Here is a 19,484-nt window from a genome sequence, read left to right as displayed (position 1 = left end):
GAAGGCGGATTCTCAGGCTTCTGGGATGTGCAGTCAAAGTGTGATAGCACAGGAACTCTCAGAGGCTGGTCAAGCAGCAGAGGAGAAAAGGTCGACAGCTCTCATCACCTTGTCATTGTCAACAGCAAGTAATGGAGTCGAAGGTAAGGGTGGAGATAATCTATAAGCAGCACTGAATATGGAAACCCAAAGATGCACCAGGGAAGGGAGACTTGGCATAAAAATGCTTGCACAATTTTGTTTTCCTAATGTATAATATAAGATTTAAAAATTCGTCATATCATCCATGACCATATTTTTTAAAGCAAACACAAAGGGAAATAGACTACTTTAAATCTGTTTCCAACTTATAGAAAACATATTAAGGATTTCTACCAGCAAAAGGAGTGTATCATAATTTCAATATTCCATGCAATATCATTTAAAGGAATGATTTTGAAAATACTAGTCAAACAGAACAAGAACCATCCAACTCGGAATCAACAGAAATATGGAGGGTATAAATTAAGTATGTCAGCATAAGACTATAGAGCGTGAGCGTGGCACGAGATACGGTAAGCTGCAACACTAGGCCTGCAGGTGCCAAGATCAAGCAGACAAACACTGATGGTATGTGTAATTACCTCATTTTTAGCTTAAATCAAAGGTAATGAGGGAACTCCGAGTCTCTAAAAGGCAATTAGTAACTCTACTGACTTTTTGCTTCCTATCTAAGGAATTTCTAAAAAGTTACTCTTATTTTAAGTCTTTCTCCTTGCTATAATAAAACATTATGGGCATATCACTCATACATATGTACATACATACAAAAATGGAATGTACAATTACCCACAAGCTTAAAATAATTTCTTCATACATCTAGGTAAAATATGGTCTATTCAATGAGGTGTCAATGAGATAAAGGTGAAGATTAGTTTATCACATGGAGACTTGCTAAAATCTACTGAAAAGTTCTGATTCAGATTAGGAATAAATGAAGGCTAGAAACCTTGAGCCCAATCTTACATTCATTAGAATATAAAGAAGTCAATTACAGTACAGTTGAAGACTCATAGCTGTAACACTTTAAAAAATAAAATATGTATCATATTCTTTATGTGACCTTAAATGAAAGATTACATTGAAACTGGCGAGCTCATTTAATCATACTTTTAGGAGAGGAATCAAGAAAAACTTCATTAGGTTTCAAATTTTATATATATACAAAGTCTTAATTGAAGGTAATATAATAATGAATATAATAAAAGTCATTATATTACTAATCAAAGGATTAGCATTTAGAAGTATGGTCAGAAAAGGCTCTTTTGTTAGACAATCTCCAGGATGCCAATGGGAGTAACTTTGTATTTCATGGTGTACTGCTATTTCTCAAATTCCTCCTGTGACTTCTACTATATATCTCCTGAACCGCCTTTCCATTCAACCTCACTTATTTAATATTTGTGGTATGGGCTTGATATATGACTTAGAGAATATGATAAAGGCCGTCAAACATGGGGTATGCCTAAAGGCATACTCAGGTTGTAAGGAAGCCAAGGGCAGTCTGAGCAGTACAATGATGTAGGTGTGTCTTCTATCTATCTGTTGTTTTCATTGGTTAATTAATAAAGAAAACTGCTTGGGCTATTGGTCAGAACATAGGTAGGCTGGGAAGACAGAAGGCTGGGAGGAAGAAGGCAGACGCCATGAAGCTCTGGCCCAAGATGGATGTAGGTTAGAATCTTCCCGGTCGTGGTGCTACACACATTAATAGAAATGGGTTAATCAAGATGTGAGAGTTAGCCAGAAGAGGCTAGATATAATGGGCCAGGTACTGCTTAAATGAATACAATTTGTGTGTTGTTATTTCGGGGTATAAGCTAGACATGCGGGAGCCGGGCAGGAATGTAGCCCGCCTCTCCTTACTACAGTACAAAAGTATTTAAAAGTGAGAGAGGAGGGCAAGACAGAGACTGAGAACAGGCAGGCAAGATAGAGTGGCATGTCATATACTACATAATAACAGATATTCTGTAAAGGCACACTCATAGTATCAGAAAAAAATTATCTTCCATGAATATTGCAATAGATGTTTATTTGCCAAAATCTGATGTCCTATTTGAAAACCAAATCTATCTCTTAGGACATGTATGTTTTTCAAGAGTAGAATGGTTTCTAGGGTGACACACTATAGCAATACATGTATCCTTTAAGTGTTTTCACTCAAGATGCCTTTAAGAAACAGGGAGTGATGGCACATGCCTCTAATCCCAGCACTCAAGAGGTAGAGGCATGTGGATCTCTGTGAGTTTGAGGTCAACATGGTCCACATAGCAGGTTCTAAGACAACCAAGAATATATAGATAGGCCCTATGTATTAGTTTATATAGGAGTAGCCCACATAGGCTCATAGATTTGAATGCTTAATTACCAAGGAGTGGCACCATTTGAAAGGATTAGGAAATGTGGCTTGTTGGAAGTACTATGTCACTGGGGATGGGCTTTGATATTACAAGGAATCAAGTAAGGCCCAGTGGCTTTCTTCTCTTCAACCTGCCTGCAGATCTGAATGTAGAATTCTCAGCTACTTCTCCAGTAACATGTCTGCCTCACTGCTACCATGTTCCCTACCACCATAATGGACTAAACCTCTGAAACTATAAGCAACACTCAATAAAATGTTCTCTTTTATAAGAGTTGCTATTGCCATGTCATGGTATCTTTTCAAAGCAATAGAACACTGACAAAGACACCCCCTTATCTATAATAAATAAATAAATGAATAAATACTGAAAAAAAACCAACATGATATAGAACAAAACACTACAATGAGACTACAATTGACTTGACAACCTCCAGGTGAGCACTGTCCACAGAAACTGAGGTGAAAGGAATGCTTTGTATTTCACTTTCCACTATGACAACAATTACATATATCAACCAAGCAGCTGATATCTGGTTAGTACAAATGAAGAATTACAAATTTATTGTAACTAATCTAAGTAGCATCATGTAGCTCATGGCTCCTCTACTAAGCTCAGAGTGTTTAAGAACATCACTCATACAGACATTCAAGTTTAAAAGCAGCAACTATTAAGGTTCAAGGGATAGGAACCCTTGAACAAAACCACACATGATACTGCTGAAGGAGGCCGCTTGTTTGTTTCCTGGCTACCCGGCATCTCAGAGGAGAAATAATCACACAGAAACTATATCATTTAAATCACTGCTTGGTCCATTAGCTCTAGCTTCTTATTGGCTAGTATAATATATAAATTTAATCCATGACCATCAATTTGTGTATCGCCATATGGCAGTGGCTTATTGGGTAAAGTTCCGGCCTCTGTGTTCTGGCGGGGCTACATGGCTTCTTTCTACCTCCACCTTCTTTCTCCCAGCATTCAGTGTAGGTTTCCCGTCTTGATAAGTTTTGCCCTGTTATAGGCCCAAGGCAGTTTCTTTATTCATTAATGGTAATCACAGCATTCAGAGGGAATCCCACATCTGTAGGAGGGGGCTGCTTGTTCGTCCTGGCCGTCTAGACCCAAAATAATCATACAGAAACCATATTATTTAAATCACTGCTTGGTCCATTAGCTCTAGCTTCTTATTGGCTAAATCTTACATATTAATTTAAGCCATTACTATTAATCTGTATATCGCCAAGTGACTGTAGTTTACCGGCTAAAGTTTTGGAGTCCATGTCTGGCAGGGCTACATGGCTTCTCCCTGAATCTGCCTCCTTCTTCCCAGCATTCAGTTTAGTTTTCCCTGTACCTAAGTTCTGCCCTATCAACAGGCAGTTTCTTTATTCACCAATGGTATTCACATCATGATACAGACTCATATAAAACTGAAGAAAGAACACCACCATCAAATACTATATAATACATGTGGTTACATAGATATGCAAGTACGCTACAACATGGTATCTAACCATCTGATGAATGAAGCTGCTGCTAAGAACTATGAGACATAGGCATGACCTGTCCTCCCTTCTGCCTATTCTACATCACTCACCAGTCCCAAGGGTGTTCTTCCATTGTCACCTTCCCTAGCTCCCTCACACATATATGTTAAAGTCAGGAGAGAAAATCTCCACAGAGGACTATACGTTTATAGACACCAAAATGGCCCATATTGAAATGAACGATGTCTAATATCTGGGTCATAAGGCCAAATAAAACCAAATTCAACAACGAATTTTAAAAGAACCAGGAAAATATAGTTTAAAATGAAGATAAATGGTTTATGTGATGAAATGAACCTTAATATGAGGTCAATGATGTACTTAAATTAGTTTGCATTAGTGTTCCTGGGAAAATGATTTCTACTGCCTGTGAAAAACAAAAACAGAAAAACATCTCCCCATGAAGGACAGTGAGAACCTCACTTACTTATAGATCAAGTGCCCTGTCCTTCACACTGCACTAGAAATATTCCAGATTGCAAGCTTTGGGACTTTGGAATAACAGTATGGATTTTGCTCGCTAAGCATCCCAATTCAAATCTTTCGGGACACTGTTAATACACAAACAAGGTTCAAATGTTCAAATTTTGGCACATATCATATTGTGCATTTTCAGAATAGAAACGTACATATGAAAGTTATAGTTTTGTTCTAGAAAAGGTCTCACTATATGTTAACTCCAACTGTCCTGGAGCTCACTATGAAGACCAGCTTGTCTCTGCCTTCTGGCTGCTAGAATTAAAGACATTTGACACTATGCACAGCTAAAAATTCCACTTTTCAAAGACATACATAAACACAGTGATATTCAAGGTCTCTGGCATGGTAAAGTTAGATGTATCATAGCAGTGATTTCTTCCTTCCTTCCTTCCTTCCTTCCTTCCTTTCTTTCTTTCTTTCTTTCTTTCTTTCTTTCTTTCTTTCTTTCTTTCTCCCCTTTCCCTCCCTCCTTCCCTTTCTTCCCTCCCTCAATAGGAAAATGTTGAGATTACCAAAATATTCCCAAGATCCAAGTGTAATTTTGTCTGGATGTCATATTACTTTGAAAACACAAACTTCTTTGTCTCTGAGTTAAATAACAGTTTTGTTTCCATAGTTCTCCACTCTATTTTAAAATTAATTTTGTTAGCATAAAGATAAATGGTTTAACTGTGACTTCACACATATGTATTGTTATGTGTTGTTCTTGTTCACCTTCTCTTCTCCACTCTAGTTCTAGTGGATTTCCCTTGTGTCTATTTTTGAAAGATTTATTTATTTTTTAAATGTATGAGTGTTTGTGTGCATGCATATACAGAAATCACATGGTTTCTGGTGCCTGGAAGACAGAAGACAGGTGATTGTGAGCTACTAGGACCTGACCCAGGCACTCTGCAAGAGCAGTTAAGTGCTCTTAACCACCAAGCCAACCCTTCACAGAACTATATCTTCAGGAAAAAGATATCAGTTTCCTTCAGGGCATACATTTATAATCCTTTATCCCCTTACTTGAAGTTTCATTGTGCATAGCTTCAAGCACCCCAGTCTACTGGTATTCTGAAAGTGTTAAATGGAAGACTTCCAAATTAAACAATTCGTAAATGTTATGCCACACAGCAATTAGTGGTACGATCTTACACTATTTTGTTCCATCTAACTCAAATATCAATTATTGCTCTGTCCTGTGCATCTTCATCCAATATGCTGCACATCCACTAGTCACTTAGTAGCTGCCTCTGTTATCAGATTAACTGTATCGATATCCTGATGGTTTTACTTAATAATGACTACAGTTCAAGAGTACTGAAGCTAGAAATTCGGTTATATAAAGAAGCTAAGAGAGAAGACTAAGGTTTTGTCTATATATATATATATATATATATATATATATATATATATATATATAAAATGTTTTGGTGAATTCATGATAGGGTTTATGGTTAGAAATGTCATCTATGGATGTATGCAAAGCAGAAAAGATGGAGTTCTTCTTTAAGCCCCATCAGCAGCCAGGTGGCGCAGGAGCAGGTCAGATCACTGTGTTGATTACTTTCCCAACCCTTATCCTCCCTTAAAACTCTTGCATGGAAATAATGATCCATTTCAGCCTATCCAGATGGAAAAGACAGAATTAGAGTGTGGTGAGTGTCGGGGGAGCAGAGCCAAAAACCCAAGTCACAAGAAGTCTGTCTCTAGTTCTAATATAGTTCTAATATAGAACTCTGCTGTCCAACAGATAAAAAATTATTTATAACTCTATCTTGAACTCTAATTTTATGTATTATTTTCTCAAATTACACCCCAAGTATGATACTTCAAATTATTGATCAAATACGTAATTGATTTTTTAACAGCATACAGCTAAACATTAAAGCATGCACACACACTAACAGTGACCTGGAGGGCTAAGAGCAGGTGTTTTAGTTGTGAACTAAAGAAAAAGCAGTCATGTATCCAAGGAAAGGGACTCTCAGTGTAGGGGGCTTCTGTCTAGCTTACCCTATGGTTTCAAATTAATGCTGGTCTTTTCAAAGATAAACATTTACATAGGCTTATAAGAAGGGGTTTACAACTGATTATACAAAAATAAACAAACCTAAAGCCTGCCTCTTGATAATAAAACAGCTTTAAAGGAATTTCTGAAAGAAAAAAAAAAGAAAAAACTGTTCCATACAAACTCAAACCAGTTGAGCTGTTAACATAAGGCTACTGTCTTAGTGTTTCTATTGCAGCAACAAAACACCATGACCAAAAAGTACGTTGGTGAGGAAAGGGTTTATTATTGTTATTCATCTCTGAAGCTAGTCAGGACATGAACTCAAATGGGGCAGAATCCCAGAAGGAGGCGCTGATGAAGAGGCAGTGAAGGGGTGCTGATTACCTGCTTGCTTCCCCTGGCTTGCTCAGCCTACCTTCTTATAGAACCCAGGATTGGCAGCCCAGGAATGGTACCAAGCACTATGGGCTGGGTCCTCCCCCACTGATAACTAACTACATGAGAAAATGCCTTACAGCTGGATCTCACTGAGGCACTTGGTCAATTGAGACCTCTTCCTCTGATGATTCTAGCTTGTGTTAACTTGAAATCCAAAACCAGTCAGAAGAGTTACAAACAATTAAAAATTTAAAAGTAGAACATATTCTCAAAGCCACAAATGATCAATAATTAGTTCAGAGAGAGAATATATTATAGACAGACACAAATACAGATTAGTTCAACTAACATAAAATGAAAACATTTTGATAAGCAATGGAAGCAGAATTGCTATAAGTTGGAGCCAGCATGGTCTCCATAATGATTTCCATGCTGGTAAAGAACATAAAGGGAGATCCTGTCTCAAAAGACAGAACAGAACAAGACAAAGGCCATCCATCACCACCACAACAATCAAATTCTCATTGTTTCAAGAAGATATATTAATTATACAATTGTGAATATTTTTTCCTTGGTTCAAAGGTGGCCCCAAAGATGGAAATTAAGACAATAGCTTTGACGCTGGATCCAAGAATGAAAGGTCACACATTTTATGGTCAGAAATTAACCTTTAACTCTGAAGCTTGTGGTGCTTTTTTCATGAAATGAAAATAAAATTATCAGATGAATGTTAAACATAAGATTAAAAGAAAATCCCTCCCATATAAATAATGGGTAACTGTATGTAAATCCAATTCTTAAAATACATCTTTACATTAGAAACATGAATTTTTTTCATGAAAAAAAATCAACTTCACCAAAAGAAAGATGATTAAAATCTAAAGGAAATTAAGAATTGGTCTGTGGATCACCTTAACATTGATCTCCATACCTGCTAATTCTAAAGCAGCAAAGTAGTGCTCGAGGAATTCTAACAGAATCACCATCCTCTTCTACTTACTATATCACGAGAATGCATTATATAATGGGAACAGCAAGCTCAGAGGAATATAAGAGGATTGGGTGATGAGGGAGAAAGAGGGAGAATTTAGGCTATTCTCTATTATATTTGATACTCCAACAAAAAATTGATCTCATTGAGTTAACATATATTCTTAAAAATAACCAAAAAGGCAAAATAATATTCTTGGAATGTTATTAGAAAATCGATTTTTAAATATGAAGTGTCCAATAGCTTTTGCCCATTCTGTGTTTTTTTTTCTAAATATTTATTTATTATGTATACAATATTCTGTCTGTGTGTACGCCTGAAGGCCAGAAGAGGGCACCAGACCCCATTACAGATGGTTGTCAGCCACCATGTGGTTGCTGGGAATTGAACTCAGGACCTTTGGAAGAGCAGGCAATGCTCTTAACCTCTGAGCTATCTCTCCAGCCCGCATTCTGTGTTTTTTAAACCAATGTTTGGCCATCATTTCACTGAGACAAAGGACACTCTAACACATGAATATAAAAATATTGCCTAAAATTAAATTTTCTGAGTTATTGGTTACAAAGAAGATGCATGAACATCTCTGTGCTAAATTTTTGGCTTAATTTTTAAACTTAATGATTGAAGAATGTTCACAAAAGATTTAACTTTAAATGAAAAAACAGATCTACAGAACTCTTCACTGGGTGAGTTATAGAACATATCATAAAAGCAACTTTGGAAATGTTGATAATCAAGACAAATGACTTTTTTTTGTTTTACCAAAATAGATAGGACAAGACACATTAAAGCAGAAAAGTCCCTTAATTTAATGCTTCAATAAAAGTTCTTTAAAAACATAAAATACAGGTTTTTGAGGAAAAATTAAAAACACAAATAAATATGACTTTTTTATTAGTAATAATTAGCTATGTTATTATACTATTACTAAAAATTAAAAAAAAAACAAAGTAGTCAGGCATGGTTGTACACATAAACCTCAATAATCAGGAGGCAACTCCAGGAAGGTGGGGTGTCTGAACCCTGTCTGAGCTATTACACACAAGGCCTTAACCACACAGGACAGAAGATAAGAGAAGGAGGGAGTGGGAGGAAGCCTGTATGTACTGGGGGATATTCAGGTTTCCATAGAACTTTTAAATAACAAGTCATATACCCTTTTCAAAGGCACACAGAAGTATTTTTGCAGTTTCCTTTTACTCCAAGTAAATCGTCTATTTAAATTTTCTGTCAGGATTCCTAACTAAATCATTACAACCTTTGGTTTAGTGGGTAAAGACTGGTAACTGAACTTCAATGGTTTTCATTATTTTGTGTGTCTACTAAAGTCTGTAACATTGCACTTAAAAATTATTACTGGAAGCTGGGCAGTGTCGGAGCAAAAAACAGCTGGGCAATGGTGGCACACGCTTTTAATACTATGACTTGGGAGACATATGCAAGTAGATCTCTGTGAATTAAATGCCACCCTGGTCTATAGAGCAAGACAGCTAGGATAACCAACCAAGCAACCAACCAAACAAAAGAAATAAAAAAGAAAGGAAAAAAACTATTACTGGGAAATTATTTGGTTGCCAAAACTCAGAAAAAAAAATACTAGTAGTACACTTTCTTTAATGTCACAGCTTGAGGAAATATACTCATAAAATGGGAATTAAATAGAAAAAAGTAAATAAATTCCATTCTTTACCACTGTATATACAGAATATGGAAAATGAGAATCAAAGATAATGTACATTATTATTTTAAAACAAACTACAATGACTTATTTCTATCCTATTCCATTTATACAAGACAAGACAATAAATCAAAATTAAGCAATACTTCTAGTTTCTGAGAATACAAAGTAACTAGCCTGTGTTGGGGAATATTAATTTCAGATGTGTGACTTGTGTTTATGCTGTGTTTAACTCTGTATAGCTGTGCCTATCTAAACACCAAATGGCCAACAGTGAAACAGAAGCAGGGGCGGGCGGGACTGGCGGCAGCAGAGAGGATAAATGGAAGGGGAAATGAGGAAGAGGGCGAGCAAGAGAAGGAGAGGAGGGTCAGGGGCCAGTCACCCAGTTAGCCAGCCATCCACAGAGTAATAAGGAAAATAAGATATACAAAAAGTAAGCAAGATACAAATACAGAGGTAGATTGAATAATTTAAGATAAGAAAAGCTTGCTAGAATATGGCCAGTCATTTATAACTAAGACAAGCGTCAGTGAGCATTCACTGGGAGCTGGTGGTGGGCCCCGAGAGAGTCCAGAGAGCTTAACTTCACACAAGTCTGAGTTTTTCTAAACAAACTGTCTAGGAAATCTAATTTACAGTATATTTTTGTCTATATAATCCCAACCTAAGTCTTACTGATAAATGAGATGAAAATGGAGTTCTTTTCTATATTAGAATTATAACTTACAAGTTTGAACAAAGCACTACATTAACTCAACAATACATTTTATCTGAACTTTTGTAGAAAGCTATCATATTATCTCTTTAAAAGGATATTTATAGATATAGTAATAAAAGTTCATATATATATTCACCTATTTATTTCATCGGTCACTGATATATCATCTAACAAGTCAAATCATGCAAGCGGCTAGTACTGCAGAAAAACAGACTAATGTCATAGTCTGTATGCATGTGCTGGCAACAGGCTTGCTACTTTTGACAAAAAGGTGAGCTGTTCTTAGGACCAGACAGAACATCTCTTCTACAGGGAAACCTACATGCTACAGAGCCTCTGAGGGATCTTCTTCAAGCTTACAAACGATCTTCTATCATACTATGCAAGATTTTGTTTGGATGGTTACATAAGAAATTAAGATCAATGTCTGAGAAAAGACATTAACAGTGGTCTTTAAAAAGCATAAAATATGGTAAAAAAAAATCAACGATGTCTTCTCAATTTTTAGGCATTTTCCATTTTAAATGGTTAGAAGATATACAATCAAATTTTAACTAAGACTTCTAAAACAAGGCATTGTGTAATAATCTTTCTGGTGCTTTGGGTGCTAACTACAACCATGTTCTATTTGAATCAATAAAGAAAAACTACATGAAGATACAAATGCCAAATAAAACTTGGCTATATTTTAAAAGCCTGTAGAAGAAGCATTAGGTTCACAAAGATATACTTAGAGTCCCCTGAGGGCTATGTTTCAGAATTTACTTGTTCAAGTTCCAGATATTAACCTGTGATTTAAACAGTGCAACAACTTCCCCTCACCTGGAAATACTTTGTCTCAGAGACTGAGCTTCAAGATTCTTTTCAAATTGGAAATGGTGGTACAAGGCTTTAATCCCAGTACTCACGAAACAGAAGCGGGCAGATCAGAATTTAAAGTCATTCTGGTCTACAGAGAGGTCCAAGACATCCAGGACTTATATAGATAGATCCAGGCTCAAATAAGACTTAAAAAGAAAGGAGTTATTTTCCAATTTCCCAACCAATATGAAAAGCTCGAAGATGATGACAGTGATAAAGCAATTAATATTCAAATATTCAGCAATTACCACTTGACACTTCTCAGATCAACCATATTTTATTATCCTTACTTCAAAGTGTGCACACAGGATAAGACTTGTACAAAGTAATCAATGCATCTGCAATCATTATTTCATCCTGGCACAGCCATATCTGATGGGAACAGCAAAAGTCATAATGTCAGCACAGCTGGTTGACAAAGATCCAGCAAAGCTGAGTCACCTGATGGCTGATGTGCCACCTTTGGTTTTCATCTCCACCTGTTTCATATTTGGGTGACTTATAGTTGCACAATTTGGGGATATTGAATTGATAGAAAATTTCTCATGAATCACTTATGCCTTCTCCCAGGCATGAGCCTCTCTCTAAGCTTCCCCTGGACAGTCCTGAACATACTATTCCCATACCCTATCCTCCACCCCTCCCCCACTTTAGGGAGATATCCTTACCTACTTGAAGGTCTTCCTTATGCTTTGGAAGTTGTGACACACATAAAGAAGACAGAGATCTGTTCATGAGGCTATGAGACATTCTTGAAATGAAAGATACTCAAAAGAAAGTGAACTCGTAAAGGTCAAGCTAGAGGAGTGGGCCACAGTTCAGACCGCAAGCCTCTTCCCACTATCCACTCAGGCATATACAGAACAAAGTTACCACTGCCCTACACAGAGACTCATATTGACAAGCAAAGAATGAAGGGGGAATATGATAAAGAATGAGATGTCAGGACCTCTCTTTCTTAGAAAGGCACATGCAGAGCCAGCTGGAGATAAAGCTTACTTTGGAGAGTCTAGGGTGTGCAAGCCATGAGTCAGCTGTTAAGTGAAGGATGATCACGCTATGACCCAGGGACCTAGACACAGTAATTAACAAGGAGGGTTCCAGGGGGAAGCTTAGATCTCCTCAGAAAGAAGAAATAAAGATTTTGTGGGTGGACTATGGGCAGATTGGGATGAGAACAGGAGGGATCAGGTGGTGGGTTGGGGAGAGTGGAGGAAGAGAGTAGTGGGAAAGATAAATGGAATTGGGGGGCTGTGGGGGGCTATGTGGAGACTTGGTGCTGTGAAAACTACCTGGAATCTACAAGGCTGATGCTAGCAAAGACTGGGACACCAAGCCAGTCACCAAACCTTCAATCTACAATCTGTCCTGCCTAAAAGATGGGCTGGGGTAATGGTGGCACAGAAATTGTGGGAGTGGCCAACCAATAACTAGTCCAATTTAAGGTCCATGACATGGAGGGAATATATTCCCAACACTGCCTGAATAGCTAGAAACCAAAGCCTGGACAGCCTAGAGACCTAGGATAGGACTAAACATGACTGGCCAAATAAATAAATGAACGAATGAATGAATGAATAAAAAATAAAAGAGCAAGCCAATGAAAAGATTCCTATGATATTCTGCTATACTCTTAGATTAGTGCCTAGACGAATTGTCATCAGAGAGGCTTCATCAGGGAGCTGATAGTGGGAGCAGATGCAGAGACCCACTCTCTGTGGAACTGGTGGAGGAATGATTGTTGGAGCCAGAGGGGTCAAGGACACTGAGAGAACACCGCCCACAAAACAACTAAGCAGGGCTCATAGGGGCTCACAGACTCTGAAGCAATAAACATGGACTTTGTATGGATCTGAGCTAGGTCCTCTGCATACATATTGTGATTGTCAGGTTGGTGTTAATGCAGGACTCCTAACAGTGAGAGCAGGGGCTGCCTCTGACCCTAGGAACCCTTTTCCTCCTACTGGGTTGCTTCATTCAGCCTTGATATGAGGATCTGTACCTAGTTTTATTGTAACTTGTTAGGCCATGTCTGGTTGATATCCCCAGGAAGCCTGCTCTTTTCTGAAGGGAAATGGAGGAGGGGGGTCTGGGGGAGAAGAGGTAGTGGGGGTAGGACTGGGAGGAGTGCAGGGAGAGGAAACTGCCATCAGGATGTAATATATGAGAAAGGCCAGGAATAAAAAACAAAAATAAATACCCAAAGATTAAGGTGTGTCCAGTATAAGACTGATGCTACAAAATGGAACAGGTGCCCAATGCTTTCATTCATATACCTTTTCTAAATCCTTTAAAAACTGTAGGAAAGAGGTGTGTTAGTTAGAAAGCTCATAGTCATTTTACATATAGACTAGTCCTAAGTAACAATGTGAGGATGCTTGGCAGTGTGAGGAGGTCTATGGTATCAAGTGTCTTAACTATAAGAATGAAGATTTCTAGCCAGCAGTGGTGGCACATGCCTTTAATGACAGCACTAAGGAGGCAGAGGAAGGCAGATCTTTGTGCACTCAAGGCCAGCCAGAACTCTGTAGAGAGACCCTATATCAAATACAAACAACAACAACAAAAACAAACAAAAATACAACAAAAAATATTTTTGTGGTAGTTTAGCTAACACAAAGGTAAAACTGTTACATAAAACATTGTTTTGAAAGCCTAAAGCTATATTTTTTTTCTGGTAACCTATTTCAAGTAAGTTTCAAAGAGCTAGAATGATAACAAAAATAATTCACGTTTTCAAAAGTAAGTTTAATGAATATTCTGCTGCTACTGTATTGTGATTCTATTCTGCAAGAATTCCGTTAGCCAGGAAAATCAGTATGAAAATATACTCTAGAGCTGTGTCTCGTTAATTCTACATTTAACCTAAATGTCAAATTCAAAAATAAGCTAATTAAATTATAAGAGTTATTGCCTACAGGGTACAAAGAAATGCTAATTCACACCTTAAATACTGTAATACCACTTAATAGCAGCATTGGCCTGCCAACTATCAAAACCCACTTTTGCATACTATACTACTTGATCTTTTCACCTTGCACTTTTAAATTACAATAAATTAATATCTTAATATAACAATAACAGATATTAATTAAAAATATTTAGTTAACAAAATTATTCATTGTACAGTAAGTTGCAATCATTTTCAAAACAAAATTATTTAATAACGAGAAACTTTAATCTTTAAACTAGCCAAGGACAGAATAAACTAAAAAACAATACTGTCTTAAAATTAAAACATCTTTTACTATAATTTGTAAAATATGAATTATAAAATTTACTAACAAAATTTACATAGATAAGAAGGAAATGAATTTCCTTTGTAATATTATTTCCATTTCTCATTTATTGCACTTGTACTTTAAAATTATTCTATCATAACTATAGATTTCACATATATCAACACTCCTCAGTTATACACCAAGTTATGGATTCTTACACTTCTTTTGTATTCACCTCTGATGGTTATTTTGATCAGCTGTGACATGTCCATACAGGAATTTGTCTGTTATTTACTATGTCACATTCCAAATTTCACATTGTACTTTTAGACTAAAAGGAGGATTTAGAGAACTGTAGCATTTTTTAAAATTTATTTATTTATTTATTTATCTATTTATTTATTTATTTATTATGCAATATTCTGTTTGTGTGTATGCCTGCTGGCCAGAAGAGGGCACCAGACCCCATTACAGATGGTTGTGAGCCACCATGTGGTTGCTGGGAATTGAACTCAGGACCTTTGGAAGAGCAGGCAATGCTCTTAACCTCTGAGCCATCTCTCCAGCCCGAACTGTAGCATTTAAAGGAAATATGGCGCAATGAATGTATGGTGAGATACAAGCCCTCTATAGTATCAACAGGAACAAAACCTTTTTGTACTATGAGTGACAACTGACCAACTGATAACTTATACAAACCTCAACTACTATAAAATAAAGATGTCACTTCAGGAATTCATAAACAGACTATAATAATCAATTTATTCACAATATTCCTATAAGTGCCTCCTACATACAGGGCCCTAGTGTAAAAGCTAACAGCATGCCTGTAAGCTGAAGAAATAAATGCTGCAGCTCCAATGAAGGAAATAGAATACATACACAAAGAAAGCTCAGTATACAAATGAGTTGACAAGTGCACAGTGTACATATTCATGTCCCAAACTGTTGATATACACTATCAGAACTAACTAATTAATCATCAGAACAATGTAACACAATTAAAGACTTTCTTCATTTATCTGATTGCTACTTATAATGCTTAAATATTCTAGTACTGAATGTGCAGCGGTTTTCCTACAAGGAAAAATCAGAACTTAAACATTTTGGTTCGTTACTCAAATATTATTGGAAATATTTAATCTTTCCTTTTCTTTGTTTTTTTATGTAACAAAGTAAAAAAAAAAACATTTACTAAACCAAAATCTAAGTCAGGTTGAAACCATTAAAGAAACAAAAAGATAAAATAGGTACTTAAGAATTTCTGATGTTTTCCTGTTTCTTAAGATGGCAGACTGCCAGATATTACACTGTCCTTTCTTTATACATATGATGAAGAAAGGGTTATAAGTTCTTGTTATTCTAATACCATAATTCTGTACAGGTTTGTTTCTTCTACGTTACCTTGTAAAACTGTGTGAGCATGTACTTAAAACTTACGTATATGAATTAAAGGTTCCTTCAGAGTCTAAGGTAGAATTTGTTCTTTTCCCATTTTGACTTGGATCTCCTAGAGACAAAAACAAAAAAAATTTGAAGTAACATATATTACTAAAGTGAGTATTTCACTTAAAAAGCACTGTATGACAGCTCTATGTATTGGCATACTAAAACAAATTTCACAACAACAGACATATATATTCCCTTTCCTATCTCCTAATTATCTTTTGTTTTCTGAGCCTTTTAGGAAAAAGTTCATGTGGATGTCAACATAAAAATCAATATCCAAACTCCTAATTTGCATAAGAACACTGTCAAAGTCATTACTAACAGAAGTAGTACAGTATGATGCAGTTTTTCTATGAGTCACAGGAACATGGAAGCTTGCATTACACGCTAATATTTATGAACAAAGGCGATCTTTGTTAGAGACAAGAATGCCATCTCTAACCACTAGCAGAGCCAAAGAGGACATAGGCAGAGGACAAAGCTGGAAGCTGCTACACTATCCAGCAGTCTCCTAAGGAGACAGGTAGAAGAAGCACAGAGAGGGAGATGTTACTTCAGAATGCACTTTAGGAACCTTCTAGTATCTCAACATTTCTTCCAAAAGATGTTGCTAACTGTTAATGTTATGTTTGAACACAGAAATACAAAACACAGAATGAAATTTTACCAAAAGGCCTTAGTATTTTGTGGTGGTTTAAAAGAAAATGGCCCAAAAGGAGTGGCACTATTAGGAGGTATGGCCTTGTTGGAGGAAGTGTGCCACTGTGGGGTGGGCTTTGAGTTCACCTATGCTCAAGATACCACCCAGTGTCACAGTCCAGTTTCTGTTGCCTGCAGAATGTAGGACTCTCAGCTACTTCTCCTGCACCATGTCTGCCACCACACAGCCATGCTCCCGACCATGATGATAATGGACGGAACCTCTGAAACCATGAGCAAGTCCCAGTTAAATGCTTTCTCCTGAAGAGCTACCATGGCCATGTTAACTTTTCACAGCAATAAAACACCGACTAAGACATGTTTCCTGGAATAATATCTTTTTCACATAAAAAAATCAAGATTATTTGTCAAATCAAAATTTGAATGAATCAATATGTATGGCCTAAGATAATATACAAGAAAATAAAATTTTAAGAATATTTTAAAAGCTTAGCAATATCCCAGGGTAAAAAAAAAAAAGTATATGTAGAAATTTGATAGTTTGCAGTCGGATCTCTGAGTTCGAGGCCAGCCTGGTCTACAAGAGTTAGTTCCAGGACAGGCTCTAGAAACCATAGGGAAACGCTGTCTCGAATACCAAAAAAAAAAAAAAAAAAAGAGAACGCAGGTCTGGGCAGCGTCCCTGGGCTGCCTGGAATCCCTGAACCTGTGTCCTGGAATTCCATCTGGACTGGTGAGTGAATACGGACCCTGGGGCAACCTGCCCTGGAAGAGAGCACAGACCCCCTCCTCCCAGCTCCCTCTGCAGGCTTGTCTTTGTTTCTCATGTCCCTGCCTCTCCCAAGCCTTCCCTAGTGTTTTCAGGTGTCCTGCTCCAGTACTAAGGCCATCCACCCAAAGGGGTCAGACTCTGGCCTACAGGCAGGTCTGAGGATTCCTGCAAGGGAGGGCGGGCTTCTTCAGACTGTGACACAAGGAATAGGTCCTCCTCTGGCACTGGGGAGATCCAACCAGATTCAGTCACAGCAAAGATTGGTCTAGGACACCAAGCGCCTCCCAGCTCTATTTGAAGGAAGAGATGGGCAGGCGCCAATGCAGAAGCTCCTCCAACAACATGAAAGGCAACATGCCATCACCACAACCCAGATATCCCGAAACAACAAGAATTGAACACCCTACCCCAGAAGATATAGAGGAAACCGACCTTAAACAGTACTTGATGAAAATAATAGAGGACCTTAAACAGGAGGTAAAAAACTGACATAAAGAAATGGAGATGACAAACAAAAAGGTAGACGAAATAAATAAATCTCTCAAAGATACCCAAGAAAAACAAGAAAAAGCAATCAAACAAGTAAGGGAAACAGTACAAGACCTGATAAATGAAATGGAGGTAATGAAGAAAACACAATCTGAGGGAAGACTGGAAATGGAAACTCTGAGTAAACGAACAGAAACTTCAGAGACAAGTATTTCCAACCAGATACAAGAGATGGAAGAAAGAATCTCGGACTCTGAATATACTATAGAGGAAATAAATTCACAGATTAAAGAACTAAACAAATCTAACAAATTCTTAACACAAAACATCCAGGAAATCTGGGACACCATGAAAAGACCAAACCTAAGAAAAATTGGGGTAGAAGAAGGAGAAGAATTACAACTCAAAGGCCCAGAAAACATATTCAACAAAATCATAGAAGAAAACTTCCCCAACCTAAAGAAGGATGTTCCTATGAAGGTACAAGAAGCCTACAGAACACCAAATAGACTGGATCAAAAAAAAGCATCCCCACGCCATATAATAATCAAAACACAAAACATACAGAATAAAGAATAGATTTTAAGAGCTGCAAAGGAAAAAGGTCAAGTAACATATAAAGGGAAACCTATCAGAATTACACCTGATTTCTCAATGGAAACCATGAAAGCCAGAAGAGCTTGGATAGATGTGCTACAGACACTAAGGGAACATGGATGCAAGCCTAGACTAATATACCCAGCAAAGCTTGCATTTACCATCGATGGAGAAAACAACATATTCCAGGACAAAAACAGATTTAAACAATACGTAGCCACAAATCCAGCCTTACAGAAAGTAATAGAAGGAAAATCACAAACCAAGGAGTCCAACAATGCCCACAATAACTCAGGCATCTAGCAACCCTTCACCAGCACAACTAGAAGAAGGGAAACACACAAACTCTACTACAAAAAAATGACCGGAGTTAACAACCAATGGTCATTAATATCACTTAATATCAATGGACTCAATTCACCTATAAAAAAGCACAGGCTAAGAGATTGGATACGAAAATAGGATCCAACATTCTGCTGTTTACAAGAAACACACCTCAACCACAAAGACAGACACCTACTCAGAGTAAAGGGTTGGGAAAAGGTTTATCAAGCAAATGGACCTAAGAAACAAGCCAGTGTGGCCATACTAATTTCTAACAAAGTTGACTTCAAACTAAAATCAATCAGAAGAGATGGAAAGGAAAACTTTATACTCAAAACAGGAAAAATCCTTCAGAATGAAGTCTCAATCCTGAATATCTATGCCCCTAATATAAAAGCTCCCACTTATGTAAAAGAAACACTTCTAGAACTCAAGGCAGCCATAAAGCCACACACACTAATAGTTGGAGACTTCAACACTCCTTTCTCACCAACAGACAGGTCAATCAGACAGAAACCTAACAGAGAATTGAAAGACTTAATGGAGGTAATGAACCAAATGGACTTAACAGACATCTATAAAACACTCCACCCAAATAGGAAAGAATATACCTTCCTCTCTGCGGCTCATGGAACCTTTCTGAAAATTGACCATATACTTGGTAACAAAGCAAACTTCCACAGTTGCAAAAAAATATTAGTAACCACCTGTGTCTTATCAGATCACCATGGATTAAAATTAGAAATCAACAACAATGCTACCCCAAGAAAGCCCACAAACCCATGGAAACTGAACAGTCAAATACTGAACCACACCTGGGTCAAGGAAGAAATAAAGAAAGAAATTAAAGTCTTTCTTGAATTTAATGAAAACCAAGACACAACATACTCAAACCTATGGGACACAATGAAAGCAGTG

The 19,484-nt window shown here is 37.2% G+C and overlaps 1 protein-coding gene across 4 annotated transcripts in view; it reads right to left on the bottom strand.

The window, feature by feature from the left end:
- Positions 1–19,484, bottom strand: part of Tbc1d5 (TBC1 domain family member 5) — a 466,882-nt gene that overhangs the window by 222,454 nt on the left and 224,944 nt on the right. For all 4 annotated transcript variants that reach the window (XM_038341979.1, XM_038341980.1, XM_038341981.1 and 1 more), the window contains one exon: positions 15,716–15,785. In XM_038341979.1, coding sequence (XP_038197907.1) covers positions 15,716–15,785 — 70 coding nt within the window. The remainder of the gene's footprint in view (positions 1–15,715; positions 15,786–19,484) is intronic.

Source organism: Arvicola amphibius, chromosome 9 (genome assembly GCF_903992535.2).
Source record: "Arvicola amphibius chromosome 9, mArvAmp1.2, whole genome shotgun sequence".
Lineage (NCBI taxonomy): Eukaryota > Metazoa > Chordata > Mammalia > Rodentia > Cricetidae > Arvicola > Arvicola amphibius.
Note: the sequence above shows the minus strand (reverse complement) of the source record. Positions and strands in the feature narration are given on the sequence as shown.